The sequence below is a fragment of the Phaseolus vulgaris genome, chromosome 11 (assembly GCF_051622355.1).
Source record: "Phaseolus vulgaris cultivar YP4 chromosome 11, ASM5162235v1, whole genome shotgun sequence".
NCBI lineage: Eukaryota > Viridiplantae > Streptophyta > Magnoliopsida > Fabales > Fabaceae > Phaseolus > Phaseolus vulgaris.
In genome coordinates, this window is record NC_143508.1 from 3,317,633 (window position 1) to 3,339,514 (window position 21,882).

At 33.8% G+C, this 21,882-nt stretch overlaps 4 protein-coding genes across 9 annotated transcripts; 2 read left to right on the forward strand and 2 right to left on the reverse strand.

Annotated features, from left to right (window-relative positions):
• The first annotated feature begins 79 nt into the window (after nt 1-79).
• Nucleotides 80-4,602, forward strand: LOC137831065 (kinase with adenine nucleotide alpha hydrolases-like domain-containing protein). 3 transcript variants are annotated; one of them, XM_068638590.2, is made up of 12 exons: nt 124-207; nt 435-487; nt 662-959; nt 1,047-1,120; nt 1,210-1,304; nt 1,424-1,539; nt 1,659-2,189; nt 2,611-2,859; nt 2,959-3,110; nt 3,227-3,451; nt 3,651-3,800; nt 4,150-4,602. In XM_068638590.2, exons 3-12 carry the CDS (start codon nt 824-826, stop codon nt 4,393-4,395), a joined length of 1,974 nt encoding a protein of 657 aa, XP_068494691.1. In that variant the 5' UTR covers nt 124-207; nt 435-487; nt 662-823; the 3' UTR covers nt 4,396-4,602. The 3 variants fall into 3 exon arrangements, with proteins under 3 accessions (XP_068494700.1, XP_068494691.1, XP_068494684.1); XM_068638599.2 differs by lacking the exon at nt 435-487 and having other exon boundaries at nt 80-207; XM_068638583.2 differs by lacking the exon at nt 124-207 and having other exon boundaries at nt 244-487.
• Nucleotides 4,603-6,892: 2,290 nt separating this feature from the next.
• On the forward strand, nt 6,893-9,723 carry LOC137831090 (basic leucine zipper 23). Of its 4 annotated transcripts, XR_011084335.2 has the most exons (5): nt 6,893-7,092; nt 7,224-8,017; nt 8,715-8,778; nt 9,184-9,238; nt 9,378-9,723. XR_011084335.2 is itself a non-coding variant. In XM_068638631.2 (4 exons), the coding sequence occupies exons 2-3, from the start codon at nt 7,249-7,251 to the stop codon at nt 8,741-8,743; spliced, it is 798 nt and encodes a 265-aa protein (XP_068494732.1). In that variant the 5' UTR covers nt 6,893-7,092; nt 7,224-7,248; the 3' UTR covers nt 8,744-8,778; nt 9,184-9,311. The 4 variants fall into 4 exon arrangements, 2 of the variants coding, with proteins under 2 accessions (XP_068494732.1, XP_068494722.1); XR_016517669.1 differs by having other exon boundaries at nt 8,715-9,238; XM_068638631.2 differs by lacking the exon at nt 9,378-9,723 and having other exon boundaries at nt 9,184-9,311.
• Nucleotides 9,724-10,139: 416 nt separating this feature from the next.
• Nucleotides 10,140-13,239, reverse strand: LOC137831082 (WD-40 repeat-containing protein MSI2). The gene is made up of 6 exons (XM_068638612.2): nt 12,880-13,239; nt 12,471-12,782; nt 12,236-12,379; nt 11,634-11,758; nt 11,329-11,424; nt 10,140-10,651 (listed from the first exon to the last, which is right to left on the reverse strand). The coding sequence occupies exons 1-6, from the start codon at nt 13,180-13,182 to the stop codon at nt 10,429-10,431; spliced, it is 1,203 nt and encodes a 400-aa protein (XP_068494713.1). The 5' UTR covers nt 13,183-13,239; the 3' UTR covers nt 10,140-10,428.
• Nucleotides 13,240-15,922: 2,683 nt separating this feature from the next.
• Nucleotides 15,923-17,024, reverse strand: LOC137818489 (heavy metal-associated isoprenylated plant protein 26). Its single transcript, XM_068621949.1, has 2 exons — nt 16,603-17,024; nt 15,923-16,530 (listed from the first exon to the last, which is right to left on the reverse strand). The coding sequence occupies exons 1-2, from the start codon at nt 16,684-16,686 to the stop codon at nt 16,144-16,146; spliced, it is 471 nt and encodes a 156-aa protein (XP_068478050.1). The 5' UTR covers nt 16,687-17,024; the 3' UTR covers nt 15,923-16,143.
• Nucleotides 17,025-21,882: the final 4,858 nt, after the last annotated feature.

The following is a 21,882-nucleotide window of genomic DNA, read 5'->3' on the forward strand; positions in this document are numbered from 1 at the left end:
ATTAATAAAACTGATTATTGAGGTTTATGATTTTAGATGTTGAAAAGTATTTAATTTTTGTTGCGTAAATACATTTTCTATTCCAGTTTGCTAACATCTACGGCGCAATAATCGTGGAACAGTGTTTGATCTTCATCGGACCAAGTAACAGAACCGGATATTAAGGGTTTCCCGCGAAAACTCCTTTTTAGGACTAAAATTTTTCAGGTGCATATATCATCGTTCCTTAAAACACAACCTTTTATCCGTACTTTTCGCATCATTGTTTTTTCCTTAGCAACACCCTCTGAATCTTTTACTGCTTCTTTCCAATTTTATGAACCCCTTTCGTTCAAGAACACTTTTTTCCACATCTCAATCATCTGCATGTCTCTTCTTTCATTCCATTCTTCCACAATACCTAAATGCACATTCATTCGTCTTTGAAATTTTAGGTGGAGTTGGTAATCCAGTTAAAATAAACATGGCTGCTTACAACAATATTTAGGTACACAGTTTTTTCGCCTAATCTTGTTTTGTCCCACATATTTTTAATGCCATCTTCTTGTTTTACGAGGATATTATATTAATTCTGAGTCATGTGGTTTTGAATGTTTTATTCTTCTTCTCTCTCGCCATAGATTTAAATATTTTTTTAATGGGGCGCCGTCTTTGTCAATAGGTGCTGCTATTTAATATTCAACTCTGGTATATGCTGGTGTGCCAAGGTTTGATCATCAGGTTGAAGTCCCAACCATGAAAGTAACAGTTGCTCTGTTTTGGAGAGGATGAGATGGTTCACTCAACAAGGAAGGTGAGGTGATTGATGTAAAGGCAAAACGCAATGGCAGTTGAAAAGAGGTTTGTTTTGGTTGGGATTAGAATTGATTGCCATTGTAGACAGCTTCTCAACTGGGCCCTTGTCAAAGTTGCTGAACCAGGGGATTGTGTTGTAGCAATCCATGTTGTTAAAAATCCAGGTAAAAAACTTCAAAGCTTCCACGCATGTTATAGCATATATATTTTTTTTCACGCATGAAGTTGTTGAAAAGGTTAATTTAATGCAGATCATGTTTCCAAAAGCAATAATCTGATAGATGACTATTTAGAAGTTTATGAAGGGCTATGTGGTGTTAAGAAGGTACATGGACTTTTCTGTACTTTTTTCCCTTTCTTTCACGTTGTTGGTAAATGTCATAGATTTTATTGACGGGCATGGTTGGATTTCAGGTAGATCTCAGTGGTCAAATCTTCTATGGAAGATCCGTTCGAAACATTCTTGTTAGAGAAGCAAAAAAACATGATGCTCTGGCTCTAGTGGTAGGGTATGTGGAGATTAAAGAAGAAAATAAAATCTGTGATATTTCTTGTTATGAGTTTAGTTTATCTGACTTCATATGCCTTCTCTGATTGGTTAAAAGACTAAAACAGATTTCAATTGCAGGGGTCGAGCTGGCTTAGCTAAATATTGCGCCAAACAACTACCACTCACCACCAATGTTCTAGCCATCCAAGGCTCAAGGATTGTCTATAGGAATTGCACCAACGAACAACAACCAGGTTCACATATGTGCTCCAATAACTTTCTTTCATAGAGCAAACCATGGTTTTGTCTCAAAAGAATACCATAAGTCAGTGAAAAAGCGAAATAGAATGAAGATTGTTTCCTCTTGTGGCAGGTGGTCTTATAATGGATCCAAGACCAAGCTTAAAAACCATAGGAAAAAACTTGAGTGACAAAGTAAACCAGTCTACATTTGGTGACTCCACCCTGGAGATTGAGAAATCAGCAACCAAAAATTCCTTAGAATTGAAGGAAGAAGCATTTAACGGAGTGGGAAAGGCCAAGTCAAGGTCAATATCCATGTTTGCAGGTGATTCAGCTGAGCAGAAGAAGCTCGGGTGGCCTCTACTCCGAGGAGCCAACTCGGGAACGTCACAAACCCATAATGCAAGGGATATGCCAGTAGTACAATGGGTAATGACCTTACCAGATCGTTCACCGTGTAAAAGTCCCTGGTCTTCTTCCTCTGAGGAAAATCCATTTGAAAGGAGCATCAGCGATATTGATGATGAGAGCTCCAAATTTTCTTCAGCTCCATCTGTTGAGCTACCAAATGGCCTAGAGGAGATGCTACGCGTAAATTCAATCGACTGCAAATGGTTCAGCCTTGAAGTTCTGCAGTCTTGCACTAGACAATTTTCTTCAGGTTGGACCACTATTGCTTACAATACTAATTGTTACCATTTCTTTTGTTTCTAAATAAATAAAATATAATTATATAACTTTGTATTCGTGTTGGAGATCCACATCAACTAGTGATTAAAGCATTTCATAGTATATAAGTGAGTTTAAATCTATAAGTTAGTTTTATGAGGTTGAGTTAGGCTTAAAGTTCACTTTTTAATATGATATCAAAGTTCTTTTTGAGTCTATCCTAGCGAGTTTGTTGAACTTATCATGTTACCCACTATCGGACTGTTATCAGGTCACTCATAATATATTATTTCACACACAAGTTGTCACTTTCGACGTGAGAGGGGTGCATTGAAGATCTTACATCAACTAGAGATTAGAATATTTCATAGGTTGAGTTAGGCTAAGTCCACTTCTTAATAATTTCATTGCAGAAAACTTGGTTGGAAAAGGAGGGAGCAATCGTGTGTACAAAGGAGTCCTGCCTGATGGAAAGCCTGTGGCAGTTAAAGTATTGCATTCATCAAAAGAAGCCTGGAAAGATTTTGCCCTTGAGGTGGAAATAATATCCCCATTGAGGCACAAAAACATTACCCCTCTACTTGGGATTTGCACAGAGAACAATACTTTAATCTCAGTTTATGATTATTTGCCCCAGGGCAGCTTAGAGGAAAATCTGCATGGTAAAGTTTCTATCTATTTTTTGTTTTACTTTTCATCCATCATTTCAATTGTTGGAAGATGTAAATGATGCTGATATGAATTTGAAAATGGATATATAGGAAAGAGCAAATTGTCATGGGAAATGAGATTTAATGTGGCAGTTAGGATCGCTGAAGCCCTCGATTACATACACAGGGAAGCTTTGAAGCCTGTTATACATAGAGATGTCAAGTCTTCTAACATTCTTCTTACCCAAGGGTTTGAACCTCTGGTAATCACAAGTTTTGAGACTACTACTATTGAAAAGAACATGTAGTACTATTAGTATTCAATTGAAGTAACATTTTTTGAGAAATTCATTGTCACCCACGATTGTCCTTGATGCAGTTATCTGATTTCGGACTTGCAACATGGGGACCAACAACTTCATCCTTTTTGACTCAAGATGTAGTAGGAACATTTGGTTATCTTGCTCCTGAATACTTCATGTATGGAAAGGTCAGTGACAAGATAGATGTTTATGCCTTTGGTATAGTTCTACTTGAACTAATATCAGGAAGGGAACCAATCAGCTCAGCAGCTTGCAAAGGACAGGAGAGCTTGATCGTGTGGGTAAGACCTACCCCCATTTACAATAATGGATTTTAACTTCCCTTAATCGTATAAAAAAAATGTAAGAATGGAAAGAGAAGCATAAAAGAAGATAAATGATTTGACTCAAAAAAAGAATTGTTGAAAAGTATAGCCACTCAAAGTATATATCTTGATAGTTTATAAATCTGAGAATCATAAACAACTATTTCATTTTCAGGCAAAACCAATAATAGATAGTGGGGACATTAAAGGCTTATTGGACCCAGAATTAGAAGGGAAATATGATGAGGTACAATTGCAGAGAATGGTTATGGCAGCATCTTTATGCATCACACGGGCTGCTCGACTTCGTCCTAAACTGAATCAGGTAATACCAAATCACACCCAAGTTGTCATGTTCTTAATGAAAATCACATTTTCAATTGAGGTGTGAAAAAGAGAGAAGCTTTTTGAGAAAAATGAAACCGAATCACTTTAGAAAAGTGATTTAATTAACTGAACTGTTTTTATAAAGTTCATTCTGGTTTTTTAAATTGAACTGTGCATTAGTATGACAGGTTAAAAAAAACATTCATTTTGAAAAAAGACCAAACCAATTCACTTTAAAAATGGCTTGATTCGATTTTCATGGAGGGCTATATTAGTTTTTAGTTATGGGGATATTATGCTCTTGGAAAAAATATATGCTTTTTGATCTTAAACTTTGTGGTGTACAGATACTGAAGATCCTAAAAGGGGATGAGAAAGTTGAATATTTGCTGAACTCGCATGGGAACAATGAGGAGGATTCAGAAAATGGAGAAAACATTGATGATGAAGTGTATCCAAGTTCAAGTGCAGAGTTACACCTGAGTCTTGCTTTACTTGGTGTGGACGAAGACAATACGTCACAAACTAGCACTGAGCTCAGCTATAGTGAGCACTTGAAAGAACAATGGAGCAGGTCATCAAGTTTCAATTAGTTTTGTTGAATTCTAAGTTCCTAACTCTTGTACTTGTCATTAGTTTATGGATGTACAGTTACGTTAAAAAAAGCACAGAACACTAAGGATCAGCACCCTTGATGAGGTGGTTTGTAGATGTAGAATGGCGATTTTTGTTTTGAATTTATCCCGAGAATAATGTAATAAATTTTGGTTTTATGAATGCATCTTAGGTAATGGTTGAAATATGCTATGATTATTGTGCTTGTTCAGTTATATATGCTTTGACCGAAACCGACCTTAGTTCATAATATATATAAATTTCAGCCAACCATACCTTATGTGATATGATCATTATGTTTGAAATTTCAACTAACAAGAGTATGACAGAGAATCCGAAACAAATTAATCTCTCACTCCTAACCAATCAAGGTTTGATTTCTCTTTATTTACGAATAATTTTAAATATTATATATTTTATTATTACTATATCTTAATACACACCTCATTTTTAGGTAATAAGTTGTCCCTTATCGATGGAAAACGCTCTAACGATAGATTTCTTTGGATGAAAGATGAAGGAAAATTGAGAAGCAAAAACATTCTTGAAAATTCAAGAGGAGTTTCAATAGATTGAAGTATACTTAGAAATTTATGAGAATTTAGGGTTTAGTGTTTAAGATTTAGGGTAGGTAAGTTAAGTTTTGAAGAAGACTAACCTAAAGATGACTGAAGAAAATAGAATGACAAAAAATAGATATCATTTTAGTACTAATTTTAAGTTAAAAATGACAAAAGATGAGCTCTCATATTTATAGGAGACTTGTCATCTCATATTTCATGCTTATAATACTCTTAAATGAGAGGTTGATAAATGTTATTTATTAATTGATACGGATTCATCTGATTAATAAAGAGTGGTGTGAAAGTTCATATTTTTCATGCCACATTTTTTCATAGTAAAGTTAAATTATACATAAATTAATTTATAAAACCTCTTTTTAAAATTTCAAAGAGGTTTCTTAACTTCTATTTATTTTCTTATCATGCTGATATAAAAACTTATTTTCTTATTATAAAAGAGTTTCCTTGTGATGAAACTTATGTAATTTATTATTATTATTATTTTTGTTTGAAAAGTGCTTCTAGAAAAACTAATTTAAATAAATCTTAGATATACGTTTAAAAAATAATTTTAAAACATTATGCAAAAAATTATACAAATTAATATATATATATATATATATATATATATTAAGTTTAACTTACGAAAATAATATTTTATTTCATTTTCAAATCTCTTAAAAATATTTCCACTGAAGTTAATCCAAACACATATATTCTTATTTCTTCCTTTACGGTTTCATTTTCATCACACGCAAAACTCTTAAATTACTACCAGAAACTTCAAATGTCAACGATGGAACATCGTCATTGAAAAGAATATTTGAAAACAACGATAAGAAAAAAATGTTGATGACAACAAATTATTTCGTCACCGAAAAAATAATATAAGAATTTAATTAAAATGAGAAAATAAAAAAGTCGATATAAAATTACATATGATTAAAATAAATTAAAACATGAACAAAACTTAAAAGTTAATAATTTTTAGGTAAAACCAATGTACTAATAATGCGAGTATGATATTCTGGCCAATGTATTTGAAAGGGATTGAAAGCGAAAGTAAAAGAGAAAATACGCTAAAGTCAAAATACTTTTGATGTTTTGATTTTGTAATTTCCAATTTTAATTTATTCACGTTTTTACTTGTCCTGCTTTATCTTATTTTTCTATTAAAAAATAATTAAATTTTGTAGGATAATCATTGCATCTAAATTATTATTATTTTAAAAATTTAAAACTCTGAAACGTATTTGTTCTTAAAAATTGTTTTAATGGATTAAAAAAGAAATGTGCTTTTAAATTATTATGAAAATATATTGGAAAAAAAAAATTGAAATGTAATTTATAAAATAATTTAAAGAAACAAAACAAAATCATGGTCATAACTTCATAAGTGATGGAATCATTAGCGTAATCGTGGGTGCGAGGTACTGTGTGGAATCTACACACATGAAGATATGTTAGTGGAAAAGGAATATAGGTATTTGTTGGTGGAAAACAAGGTAATAGATAAGAATCTTAAGTAGATTAAATTAAAGTAACCTCGATTATTTTAGTCCAAGATTGAGGATTAAGTTTGAAATGGTGTTCAATTAAAACAAAGAATAAAAACTAAACAGAAAAAGTTTTACATAATCACGTTCTCATAACATCATAAGATTCCTTCTGTCTCGTATAAATAAATGTTAAAAAGGAAACTAACAATAGTATTAGTGAGTATTTTTTGCTGTTTTTAATTATTTTAAAAACACTTGACTAAATTGATTGATTATTATATTTTCATCGCCTAAAAACTAGTCATTTTTTAACGGTATAAATTGATATAACTGTTCTTCTTAATTCTTAAAAAAAAAATTAAATTGGGAAAAAAGAAGAGAATTTTATTATTATGATATTTAGGAGGCATTAATCTGAAATAGGGTTTGGAAGAGAGAGAGAGAGAGAGGGGAAGAGGCAGGTACCAATTATTTATTGTTCTAAGAATCTGAATTTACAGTGAGAGGGTAATAGGTATAAATTTGAAGCCATTGAAATTGCAGAGAGAGAGAGAGAGAAAAGCGACAAAGAAAAAGTGGAGGGTGGAATCTGTGAAGCTATCGCTTCTTCCTGGTACGTCCATTTTTGCTTTTTCTTTCTGTTCCCAAATCCTGTTAGGTTTTCCGCACAATTCGATTTAATCCTGCGTATGCACAATTCCAAGTTCAGTTCAATTCAATTGAAATAGCACATTTTTTTATTAGGTCTGATTTGGGGATTAGAGTTGAAATGGACGACGGCGAGCTTGATTTCTCGACGCATGAAGTGTTTTCGAGTCCGAACATGGGGGAGCTTCCAAGCAGTGGTTCCATGGACAGTTTTTTCGACGAGCTTCTCAAGGACACGCACGCCTGCACGCACACCCACACATGCAACCCTCCCGGGCCCGATTTTTCGCACACTCATACATGCTACCACGTGCACACCAAAATCGTGCCTGCACCTGCTGAGGACCAGGTGGCCACCGATGACACTGCGGAGTCCGCGGAGAAGAAGTCGAAGAAGCGGCCCCTTGGGAACAAAGAGGCGGTTCGGAAGTATCGGGAGAAGAAGAAGGCTCGCGCGGCCTCACTGGAGGACGAGGTTGTGAAATTGAGGGCTCTCAACCAGCATTTGATGAAGAAGTTGCAGAGCCAGGCTGGTTTGGAAGCTGAAATCGCGAGGCTGAAGTGCTTGCTGGTGGACATAAGGGGCCGGATTGAAGGGGAAATTGGGTCCTTTCCGTATCAGAAATCGCCGAACGCGAACCCTCCGGCGGTTAACCTGCCTGGTTCTTATGTGATGAACCCTTGCAACATGCAGTGTGATGATAGGGTGTATTGCGGAGCTGATGGGAGGATCGTGGAGAATGTGTCGTTAGATGGGGAAGAGTTTGGTGGTTGTGAATTTGAGAACTTGCAGTGTCTAGCAAACCAGAATTTGGGGCTCAAGGAGCTTCGTGCATGTGGAGCTGGACAGGCAGGGTCTAATGTAAATTCTTCTGCGTCAAAAAGAAAAGGTTGGACTGCGTCACATGCACTGTCTTATACTAGGGATTAAATATTTGATTTGTTGCTTAATTTGTGTTTATTCTTATTTATATTTGAATTGATGGCTGATGGTATGATCTATTAGAATAGAAAATTTGAGAGAATGAAAGAAAGGATATTGAGATTTGAGCATTTAGAGTGAAAGCATTGGAGACGCACTGCATTTTTTTTTCTGTGAGTGATGCATTGTTGGGAATTCTGATTTCGGATGGTCACGCCGAAACAACCTTTTTGTTTTTATTTGGTATTGTGTTTGTTTGTTAAGATTCGTTGTTGTTGCACTCATATTTAGGGCTGAATAAATTTTGGATAGGATTATAATTAGCTTCTATGATAGTGCCAGGTTTTGCAAGGGTAGTTATTTATTACTATTTACTAAGTATTAGAGATCTTGTAAGATGTTGTAAGTGAACTAAAATTCGCCCATATGCACGCATGAGTTAGCAAATGATGCCATATTATTATGACTAGATCTCCATCCGGAAGATTAAGCAACTGAAATTTAAAGATTCAAAATACCAAATTATTTCATTGAGTATTTCTTAGACTCTACCAAGAGTGTTGAAACTAGATTTTTTTTTTTCAGTTTTGTTATTTAAATCTGTTTCTCCCCGTTTCCCAATGAATTCTCGAGTCCAGTATGATAACTTCGATGTTTATTTTTAGGGGGATCTCGTGCAGCAACAGCCAGTTGAAGACTTGTAGAATGGTGGTTTTCATCCTTGCCATGGTAATATCTCCTTCCAATATCTCGTTACCAGTTGCAGCATCAGCTATCCGTCAAGTCATTTTTTAAAATCATTCTCTTTTTGACCCTCTGCTGCATTATCGTGGTTCGAATGGCTGTTCTACTATGGAAGATTCGTCATAAATCAATGTTTCTTCTAAAAGATTATAGTTGATCTGTAGACAGCATAGCTTATGGCTGAGACAGATTTGGTTCTTCTCTACCCAATGAATTTTCCTGTTTTTTAATGCATGGAACTAGTTAAATTTTCATCATAAATGTTTCTATGCTCAGTTACTTTTACATTTGTCAGTATGTGAGTATTTGTTGCTTTGTTCAACAATAAGAGGACTTTTAGTGGCGATTCATGTTTTCTAAATTCGCAAGTTTTTCCTTGCTGGATTACAGAACTTAGGGCAGATGGTGGTGTGTTTCATCTTTCGGTACTTAGTGCTGTGGACAGGTGAGACACCAATGTCACTTTGTGTAATATAAAATCTTGTGTGGGTGAAATAATAAATTTGGCTTGTTTGGTTGCCGGCGTTGTTCTTTTTCAATTTTTGTTTATCTTTATAATATGAGAGGTTTACTTCTGTGTTTAGCATTTGTACTGGACAAGCGTTGGCTAATATGTATCCAGAAGGAACTGTAGTCCTCTAACTGAAGATTTTGCATGTGGGCTTGTCTTCTACAAGTTAAGACATACAAGTTACTTGTTTTGTATTTGAGAACGCAAGTAGCTGTAGCTGATTCAATGATGGGAAGCATATCTGCCTTTCTGCACTTAGAGAACAAGTCTTCACTGGATTTTGGTAATTAAAAAGGCCCTTCGTGACCTCTTTTTGGCATGAGATGATTAATAAAACATCACATCATTGTATCTTCTACTTCGATTGTCATTTCTGGACAAAATTTATCATAATTAACCTCGCATTAGTTTCTCGTTCATCGTATTATATACCACATACATCAGGATTTCAAGACAAAAAAACAAAATTTGTTTAAGTGCTTTAAATGTGAGTAATATGATGAAAACTTGTGTTAATTCATCTGTTAATAATAAACTTATGTTTTTACTTCCTGCGAGTTCTGTTATTAGTTCTCATAAAAGAAGTTCATAGTTCTTCATTTCTGTAGACGTTTTAAATACTTTTAAATGTGTCAATTTGGGTTAGAGTTATTGCATTATTAATTGTTTTTAAAGTGCATAATAGGATTTAAACGAAAGGCTCTCTCTAAGAAAAAGGCAATAATATATATTGCATTCCTCTCTCTGAAAAGTTTCAAAAAGATAAGGTTGATGGTGTAGCTTTTACCTTTCCAATAACAAGGAAGGAAACGGTGCTATAATGTTACAACATGTGGAAAAGCAACGCCTCTACCATTTTTCTATTGAACCCATAAAACTTCGTTGTTCTAGTTTGTTGTATACAATAGTATGCAATTTGCTGGCGTGAGAATAATCGCATGAGTGCGCAGTAGTCATCATGAGGATTTTCATACGCGCTTCCGAGAATTCATGTTTGACAAAGATACATGTTTTCTTCAGTGTTTTAGGACATTCACAAAAAACCGACAGGCGATTGTAGTAAAAATCGAATAGTAAAAGATTCCACTAAAACAACACAAAGCATTTGATCATATGCTGGTTAGTTAATCACTGGCCGTCCACATGTTGTCATCGTCTCCATCATTGTAAATGCTCTCTCCCATTTGCCATACATGGAAAGAATTGTCCTCAGCTACACTTGAGATAACCCATGGCTGATTTATGTTCCATGAAAAATCTGATATTTTCGCTTTGTGACCCCCGTGAGAGAAGAGTAGTTCAGGAGGGCCACCCTCACCATCTCCCTCTATCTGCTCATCTCCGACCCTGAGCCAACATGAAAGTAAAGCGACAAGGGAATATTTAAACTCATGTTTGTAATTATTATGCCTTTATAAAGTTTGCAGTTTGCAACCAAATAACCCTAATCGTAGCAATTAGAAGAACTAAGATCCATGATATGAATCATATGATTGAATATGAGATGCTTACTAATTGGATTTGTATTATAAGATGAAACTGTGGTGACTTTTTGAATCTTATACAATTCATAATGTATCGGTACGATTTCGTAACATGATTATGAATCAAGTGATTCAACGATTTAATACTCTTTTTTTTTTCTATTTTTCACTTTTCTTTCACCAGATTCCGTAAAAGAAAATGATAAGTTTGTGTAAAAAGAAAGAACCTACGTTGTTAATAAAAAGGAATTAAAAGAACACTTCTAAACTTAAGTTATTTTTATGCACTCAATTTGGCTTTTCATTGCATTGTTTCATTCTTGTAAATAAAGGCTTCACACAATCCAATATAACTGATCCTTTTGGTTTTAAGAGATAGGGTTAAGTGGGTTTATCTATTTCCAGTTCAAAAGCATTACATTTAACCCTACCATCTATTCAAAAATTAACCAGGCAATTATTGATTTGGTAACCTTGAGAAAATTGCTTCCTAGCAACATATGTCAGTAAAGAAAAAGAAACAAAGCACTCTGCCCTTACCTATTAAGGTCCCAAACCATCAGCCGTCTGTCAGCGCCAGATGATGCCAACACAGTCTCGTGATTAGGATCCCACTCAACCTGGAATACTTCATCGCTATGCACATTAAAAACAAAAATCAGTGAGTAAAGAACATTCGAACCTTCTAAACTAACGACTAATCCGTCATCATATTGAAATTATATCAACAAAAAACAATAATTTTACCTATGGATCAAGCCATTGTTTATTTTTTACTATGATGCTAATAGTAGATTAGGTGTAGTATTAAGGAAAATACACAGGATGGTAGACTAACGACGCACCTGTGGCTACTTAAAACATGTAGTGGAATTTCCAGCTTCCGAGTATCAAAGAGACCAACAGTTGTATCTGAAGATGCTGTGGCCAAAATCCATTCATTATATGGACTAAATGAAAGAAAGTTAACCTGATTCAAACAAAAAACAGATACAAGTTACAAACAAATACTATTCGGTCAAGAAAGCAACAAGAGTCAGAGACTTTGGGACCATATTTCAGTTTAACACAATGATGACAATTAAACAACAACAACAAAAAGGAACATAAACATACTGCACAAAAAACAGTGTGCTACAACGGTCCAAAAGAATCAGCAGTTTTTAGCAATGTCATTATACACACAGCCGTAATGTGGTGATTCTCATAACCTGAGGCTCTGAGTAACAATGCCGTTCAGTTAAATCCAGGACTTCCTGACTTTGGCGACCTTTAAAATAGTAAGTGTCTCTCTTCTCAGTTCTCACCCCAATCATTTCTTCACAACACCCTCTACCCACAAAAACAAATCAAAAGAACAGACAGAACTATCATCCACCCTTTTTCTTTATCGGAAACCGCTATAGTTCATACTACCTGCAAACAGAAGACCCTGCAAACATATTACCTCATTTTCATGTGGCTTGACTGATTGTTGGGGTTTGTTAGTCCGTAAGTCCCAAATGACCAATTTACAGTCATCTCCAACAGATCCAAACAGATTCTCATCCTTCATACTCCAGGACACATCTTCAACCGCACTCTCATGACCCTGACAAGACAATCAAAAGTACAATTCAATCATCAAAGTGACAGGCAACCTAGCAAGAAAAACAATTGTCATCAATAATTCGCAACATTACCTCGTAAACATGAATTGCATCAAGCACACTCTCTTGAGAAGCAGCAGGCACATCCCACAAGCAAATCTTATGGTCATGCGAACCACTCAAAAGATACCCACTCTTAAAAGGGCTCCAAGACAAGCCATAGCCCTCTTTATCATGACCCCTTAACCTCAAATCAGGGGCAAACTCGCTCCCGCGCTGCTTGTTGAAATCAAACACATAAACCTCGGAATTACATGTCTTTGCAGCTACAATAGAAGGGTTCTGCGGCATAGAACGCGCTCGATTCACCTCCCCATCAACAGCAACCCTTTGAGAAATTTCTACCTACAAAAAACAAGAACAATAAAACTGAGAAATTCCATCGAACAGTTGGTGCCCACAAGGTAACGGTGCAAAAAGATGGGTCAGAGAAAAAACAAACCTTGGGGAGAACCAGGTGGTCAGGGTCGGTGGCAACTATGGGTTGTGAGGTGTCGATGGGGAGAGATGCGTCGGCGAGCATGAGGAAATTGGGATCGCCCTGGGCAGTGTGAGTGGCAAGGAGGAGTTTGTGGATATTGAAGGAAGGATGGAAGTGGGATTGGGGAGAGGAAGGAAGCCAGTGAACGGTGAGAGAGGGCCATTGAAGGGGCTGAGAAATGAACAAATCGTACAACAGAGGAGTGTTCTTCTTCCAAACGGAGAACTCTTCTTCGACTTCACCTTCATTGTACTCTTCCGCCATTTTTTTCTGCGCCAAAACTTCAAACCCTCGCGCGCAAATGCTACTATCGGAGGGAAACACGGCTTTAAATAGTCCACCTGTACAGTTAAGATGGGCTTGGGCTAGGCTACACAACTTCCCAGGCCCATTTTAAAGTTCGAAAAACTGAATATAAAAGTTTGAAGGCAACATCTTCCTGCACCCCTACATTTTTTTTCCTGCACCCCCACAATTTTGTTAATTCCGAAACTGATCCCCACAATTTCGGGATCTGGGAGTGTGCTACGGATTCATCAATCCGGAAGTGAATCATGTTGCATTCCGGATGAAGGGGTGTTCCGAAAGCCAAGTTTGCATAAATTATTGATTTCTGGATTGCTGAATCCAGAAGCCTAATTCCTATTACGGAATGATTTTTTTCAATTATGGATTTCTGAATCCGGAATGAATTACGAATTGGCGGATCCATAATGGTTCTTTCAATTATGAATGTTTTGCATTTTTTTATTTTGGATTAACACTATCATTCATGTACAACCGAAAGTATCAATCCGGGAGATTATCAGATGCACCAATCTGAAAATTTACTGGAAGCCCCAATCCGAAAATTTACGGACTTTCATAATCCAGAATACAAAAGAAAATAAATGTACAATTTATATAGGGACAATTTTATCTTTGCATAAGGGGTGCAGGAAGAAAAATGTAGGGGTGCATGAAGAAACTGCCATGAATAAACTATCAAAGTTAAGATAAGGGTGGGGAGCACACTGAATGGTCTTCCGAATTGTCTAGATCAGTATTACTCTCAGTTGTCAACTTAAATTATATGAAATTTGGATTGAAATGTAATTTACGTTTCGGGATCCATATACATATCTTAAATATTAAAATGAATGAAAAAACTTAAAATTATCACAATTAAATATTGAAATGAATAAAAACAATTACAGTTATTAAAATAGGTCAATCTTTCAAGATTATATAATTTAACGGTGAATAAATTATTTCATAACTCATATATTTGACTATAACTAAATTTTACTTAAAATAGTGTTAACAATTTTTTTAATTATAATCACATCAAGATATTTTTATAATTTTTAAAATATTTATCCAAATAATTTAGAAATAAAATTATGTAACATTACTAAAAATTCCTAAATCCATATATATATTATGGATCATTCCCCACTAACACCGCCAAAGAAACAAGTTTTGAACAAGTACAAAAAGTAACTATAAGGAATCATCTAAATCTCACGTCAATCCGTAAGAAACTAGTATTTGTATGTACGAAATTTATTTTAAAAATATAATGTACTTATTATATAATTTGATCCGACAAAAATAAAAGGATTTAAAATAATAATAAATAATATTATAATATAATATATGTAAAAATTTATTATTCTATAATTTTTAAAATAATAATAAAGAATATAAGTAATAATTATTATTACAATAAATGATATAAGTAGTAATAATATTATAAAAAAAAATTAAATAAAGTAACATATATTATCGTAATTTTATTATTTAAAATATATTTGTTTATTAATCAATATTGTTTTTTTATATTATTATATTTAATTTAATTTTTAGAATTCTTCATTAGACACAACGTAAGAGTTTAAAATTTAACTAAAAAATATTATATTATTAATCATAAATTTATAATATTGTTTAATCTTACTGTAACGAATCTCGGTACTCAAAATATATTTTTGACATTTTAGTAAATTAGCTACACTATTCAAAAAAAAAATTAATTTCTAATAAAATCAAACACAAAATCATAAATAAATAGTAATAAAAACAATTATAATAATAATTAAAAATACAATATAATAAAATAATTTAAACAATTAAATAATTGATTAAAAAACACTAATTTATCAATTTTTTAAGATAATATTAATAACAAATTATAACGACATTTCAGAACGGTTTTTTTTAATCAAAACATTTAAACCATGTGGAGATTTAATTACCATGTGTGTGATTATATATATTGTTTCCTCAAATTAAACCAAAAAAAACATCACTCTCTTTTTCGAAGCATATTAGTCACGATATGAGTGTGATCTTTCTTGAATATAATAAGAAAGCATCTTTCTTATTTCTTTTTTATATTATAGTTTGCCACCAATCACTTTCTATATGAAAAAATAAACCACGCTTATATACAAATCAAACCAGTACTACCATAAATAGGTAGCAATTAGTTAATGCCTATAAGATAATAAATATGTGATAAGAAAAAAAATACGTGATAAAAAAATAATATTAAATAAGTCAAAAAATAATAATATTAAATAAATCAAAGCACGTCCCGATATTACCTATAATATAAAAATCACTACATATATCCCGATATTATCTATAATATAAAAATCATTACATATATCTTTGTCAATATAGTAGACCACTACGCATATCTTGTCTATCAATCGATATCGTAGACCACTACACATTTCTTGTTAATCGATATTGTAATCTTACTACGCATATCTTGTCTATCAATCGATATCGTAGATCACTACACATTTATTATTTCTTGTTAATCGATATTGTAATCTTACTACGCATATCTATCCATCGATATCGTCACTACACATTTATTATTAATCGTACACATATCTTGTCTGTAGACATCTTATCAATCGGTACAGTAATCTATACACGACCTTAAGACCACATGTGAAATTACTTAAGAAATTAAGTAAGACCAGATCACGCGAGTATGCGAGTATGAAGATTTTAAATCAATATAGCGCTAGATTGTTGGCATTAAAACTCAAGAACAAAAAACAGAGCAATTGTTTTAACAAAACATTATGAAAAAAATGCGAACATCACTCTAATGATGCATACATTGTGCCAAAAGCATTTTAAAGTAACCTATTTTACTTTTGTCTTTTCCTTTGCTACTATGATACAATACAAGAAAAGAAAAGTAAGAAAAGACAGTTATAGACATCACATAACGACACACGCGGCGGGGTTGTCGTCGCTGAAGGCGGTGGTGTACCGGACCTCGGTGGAGCTGGCACGTGCGAGGTTAGACAGACGAGGGTCAACGTCGGCGTTTCGCACGTACCCGGAGGGCGCTTTCTTGTCGTAGACACCAGGCGCGTAAGGGTGCGCAACGACGTCGTACGGGACGTAAGGCCATAGCTCCGCTCTCTTTCCGGTACGGTGAGCGATGTGGGACACAACCTTAGAGGGTTCAACGTAGCCGGAAACAGTGACCTTGCTGGCCTTGCGATCCACCTCCACCTGAGTGACCCCTTTCATTCCCTCCACCGATTTCTTCACCTTCCTCTCGCACCCTTCACAGTCCATCTTCACTTTCACCTCCACCGTCTGATGCACACACGCATCAAACCATCAATATTTTCACTGCAAATGGATATCATATGTGATGTGATTCGTTACCTGAAATTGTTTCCGCTTCTTCTTCAGTTTGGAGCTGGTGTGGGAGCAGTCAAAGAGGTCAGAGATGTGATCCAGAGCACCCATTTTTGCTACTATCTTCTCTTTTGTCTTTTGCCTTTTCCTCTTCTGTTACTCCTTACACTCTTATTTATAGCCATGAGCATGACCTAAAACCTGGTAAATATCCGAAACAGGAGAAGGTAGAAACACGCCGACATAAAACTAACTGTCCCTCGTCGGTTGGTTTTGTCTTTCTGCCACGTGTCCAACTGCTGATTGGACAGACAGATACACGTGTCCATCACTCGGTTGATGGAAGTTTGGTCAGAAGAAGTAATGAGCAAATATGGGTATCCATCCATGCTATCTCTTTCATTTAAGACTTTCAGCTCCATTATTTGTAAAAGGAAATAAATGAAATTATCATTTACTTCATTTTAGCTACGATTTATCTAATTTTAAAATATATTTTTTTATCTATTTTAAAAAATATTAAATGAAATTATAACATTTAGTTAATTTTAGCTCCGACATTTATCTGCTTACCTCCACATCAGTGGTCCACACGCTACTACAGAATCTGATTAATTGAATATTCACTTAAAAACTGTGTTTATTAATTATTTAATATGTATTCCGTGTGTTCAGGGTGATGACTCGTGATTTAACTTGTTGTTAGTGTTTTCCAAGGATTTGGTATTTCAACATATTCCCTTCTTCTCAGTTATTTGTGGTGGTAAACAAATGTTTAATGTGCTTTCAATTTGATTTTGATCGTTACATGAACCCTGGCCGACCGAGAAGTTGACGTGGCTCGGTTTTTTTATGTTGATCGAAATATTTAGGGAGAGTCTGGTCGACCGACATATATAACTATTAAGGTTCGTGAAACTAAATTATTATTAAAAATTAGGTAATGTAACTATAAGTGTAATTCATTTCACTAATCAGGTTCAATAAGGTAAGCTCATTAAAATAATACAAATAACACACATTTCAAGGAACAAGGTACATCATTATTATTGTACACCTATCCGAGTGCCGAACACCCTCTTTACTGACTTGAACGTCGGAGTGTCTTCTGCAGGTACCTCTCCATTTGACATTCACCCAAGACTGACAGTCGAATGAGCAACTCGAAGTCAAGAAAGATTCAAACAAAATCCTAACAGTCTGCTCAAAGGAAGAAAGAAGACGAAGACTTCAATAATTCTATAGGTTCATCTCCCTGACACAAACACTACAATTTCGTATTAAATATTTTGTGATTTAATATATATAGCCCATGACTCTTTGATTGATATATTTTATGGGCACATAGCTCCGGAGACTTTTGTCCATGTGAAACCAATAATACTTTTAACGTTCATGCACATCATTAACAATAAAATGTATATATATTGCTGTCTAGGAATTTTTGGATGCCATGATAAAACAAATTAATTAACAAGTAAACGTGAGGAATTAGATTCGGTGAGATAAGTAAAGTTAAAGACCAAACAATTTATTAATTTATTTTGCTTAACCTGTCACGTTCTTATTCTATCTGTACAAGTAAATCTCCCCGTGTGAACATAAGACTAAAATTATGAGATGTGTAAAGATACTAAAATATCCAAACAAATAAACAAAACTTTGATGGACCAATCTATCTGTTCCTCCATGTTTCTATTCAATAATCCATTTCTGTTTGGATTATTGAGCTAAAGTCTACTGTGTGATCATGTTTCGCCAAGTCCAATAAGATTAAGACAGTTGTTTATTAAATAATCACATCAAATTTTTGTCTGACATGATGGGATACATGTGGTGACTGAGGCATAATATGTAGACAAAATGCTTTACTTTTATAAAATAAATAAACACATTATCCCTTCACTTCTCTCATATTATAGAGTCTTCTTAAACTTAATCTTTCATTTTGTGAAAATGTTTTTACTAAACTCCTTTTAAAACAAAAGTCCATGTCAAATTATAAAATAATTACCTTTTCTAATACTGTGAAAACATGTTTTATATACATAAAAAAACATATTTTTTATTATTTTACGGGGTTTCTGTTAACAACAGAAAGGAAGTTTCTATTGTGAAAAGCGAGACGAGACAAATAATACCTATCTGTTGGGAGGTTTAAATAGCAATGAGGGGGTGCTCATATGAACTATCTTAATTAACCTTTCTTCGACTTTACGCCCATGTTAGTGGGCCTCAATTTGATTACTCCGAGCACAGGAAGGATTTGCTAGGAGATATTATACTCAAGCCTGTTATGCAGTACATTGGGCCATGCCTATTCATTTGAAAATTAAATTGGGGTTTTTCTTCCTGCACCTCAACAGTTTTTTACAGCACCTCATTCTTCTTAAAATATCAAACATACCCTGTTTTTGATTGATTTTTTTTATTTATTTCGAAAATACCTTTTAGATTATAGAATTAGAATACATATATTTTATTATTATTTTGGATTTAGAATTTAGAATATGTTTTTTAAAAAAATATTGTAAAATCCAAAATTTATTTTTTAAAAATAAAATAGTCTTTTGGTTTTACTAATATAGTGCTAAAAAATAGTAAAAAATATACAGAAAGAAAACGCTTATAATTGTACTTATTTCATGGAAGAATAATGGGCTCCGACTGAAGAAACAAAAGCCTAAATTAATGTTATTACCAAAGTAAAGTTGAATTAATGTACTGGATTACCTAATAATTTGGGTTTGAATGTGTTGATAAAAGATACACAGTAAAAAATATTCCTACAAACATAAACATCGAAATACATTTGTTTTTCACCTAAAATGTATAATCATTACTAGCTTATTTAGTTACACGTTGATCCACAGTACTGAATTTTTTTAAAAAAATAACTGTATGTTTTGATTAAGTGATATGCTCTCCATTTTTTCCTCACTTCAGAAAATTTATAAACACAAATTTGAGTCAAAGTATCAGTGATCTGAATTTGATACAAAAAAGCATTATATTATAACATGGTATAAGTTCAAATGTCTGTTTTTCAAAGGCATTGATAAAATAAATTCTGTCTGCACAATACTAATCAGAAGTATCTTTACTTCATGGTCTACAAAAATGAGAAAAAAAAAACTTTGATTTAAAAACAATGTTGATGTTACATTTAAGTGTAAGTGACAAACTTGGATGAGAAAATACTTTGAGAAACAGTCAAACATGACAAGAAACCAAAATTATTGTTGAAGGTGCTAGAAAATGATAATATACATTACATGGTCTTGGTTGGTAGATGAGATATGTATTGATTTGGTGCAGTATATATATCAGTATCTTTAAAGCTTTTGTAATTAATATTAATTAGAAAGAAGTGAATTTGGTAAAAGTGATTGGCATATGGTCAAAGTCGGTACCGTTCCTATGTCCCCTGGCTCCATCACTTATGGGTCAAGGACAATTATTAGTGATATCTATGCTTATTTTGAAAAGTCCTTCTTTTCTGCTTTTTTGTTCTTCACACTTTTGTTAAGAAATGAGTTTAAGGTGATTTATTTCCACAAGATGTTGAAGAAATTTGAATACGAAAATGCTTGTGAATGAGAAAGAAAAGAGTCTGCAGAATTTGTTTAAAGGAAAGGTATATCAGAGACTAAAAAGGCAAAAAGGAATTAGGTAGCTAGGGGCTATAGGGGATAGAAACATTGGTTCAAACTTCAAAGACTGAATCAATCATCCATATATATCCGCTTCCAGCTTTCTACACATGCTTTTCTGACTCACTCAACCAGTGCTAAAAACAGCATGCAATGTTGCAACGTTGTAGTCAAACTTGCACGAGAACCACTCAAAAGTTCTCCTCTTACGGCTTTCTTTCACTGTTATGGGGGCATTGGAAAGCTACCTCATAGAACAACATCTACATGCAAGTAAAGCATGCATGGGATTGGGATTGGGATTGAGATTGGGGTTGGGATTAGGATTGGGATTGAGATGGGTCCTTCCCCCCACAAAAAGACAATTTCCTAGTTCACATGATTTGCGTGTGTCGGTCTCCAATGTAGAAAGAAAGAATATATATCAGAATTCAAACCCACACATGATCTTACATACATACATTTATATGCACACAATTTCATATTTCACAACCACTCAAGAACATGTGTGCCGTCCTTAACTTGTTTATTCATGAGGATTCCATTCTCATTTTTCATCTTAAAATATTCGGCTCCCTATAGCTATAATCTACCTTGTATTTGCTTGCAATCTGCAACCAAACAATATTAACAACAAAGAAGAAAATCTGATACGATTGAGGAACTGTTGATGTTAATTATGATTAGTTTTTTTATCAACTAGATTCTAAACACGATGACATCACAGATTGGCCTCAGTATAATGTGACAGATTAGGTTTTAGTCGGAGCTGTGTGCTGATAATTATTATTTATTATTTATTATGAACCAGATTTGTTAACCGACCAAAAAAATATACCTGTTCAATCCATCTATCGTTTTCCTCTGCTGCAGTAGATTAAGCTGCCACCTAATGAACCTAGCTAATAGCTATGTACTACCCAGTAACCCAAATATAAAAAAAATGTATACAGTGTTTACCTTAATATTAGATAATGATGTTACATGCATATCAGTAATAATAATATAATTTGCAGTCTCTGATAATTTTGTCAAAAAAAAATATAATATTTATATTTGGTAATTCTTTTGATTTTGTGTTTGAAAAAGTAAGTTAGTAATAAGTCTATAAAGAAGTATTATTCATTTTTTTTTGTGCGATTTTGTACTGTATTGAATCATCCAGAAAGTAGTTTTTGGTAAATGAAGTCAGTATTTTTTTCTCTTGAATGATTCCACCAATAGAACACACTGTGATTGCTGTGAACGGAAGAACACGCAATTTTTATAATTGGCCAATTTCACACGGGAACTTTTATGCAGTGGTGCGTGGTCCTGTGATTACCCCAAAGCATAATGAAGCATCTGCTTTAACCCATCCAAGTCAAATCTTTGATATCACCCAAAACCTAACAAAAATTAAATGCTTCTTAATTATAATATCTTTTCTACATAAATAGATTGGTACATGATGGAGTACATGTAATAGGACAAAGCTTTGATGGGAACAGATTTGGTAGTGATGAGTACGTTCGGTGCTTAATTGGTGATCTCTCTTGTCCACGAGTTACATACATACAGATCAAGCAAAATACTCAATTACATCATCATAGTATTTCTCAGATCATACCTTTGATCATGTATTTCTAAATTACTAAATATGTTAATTAACCGA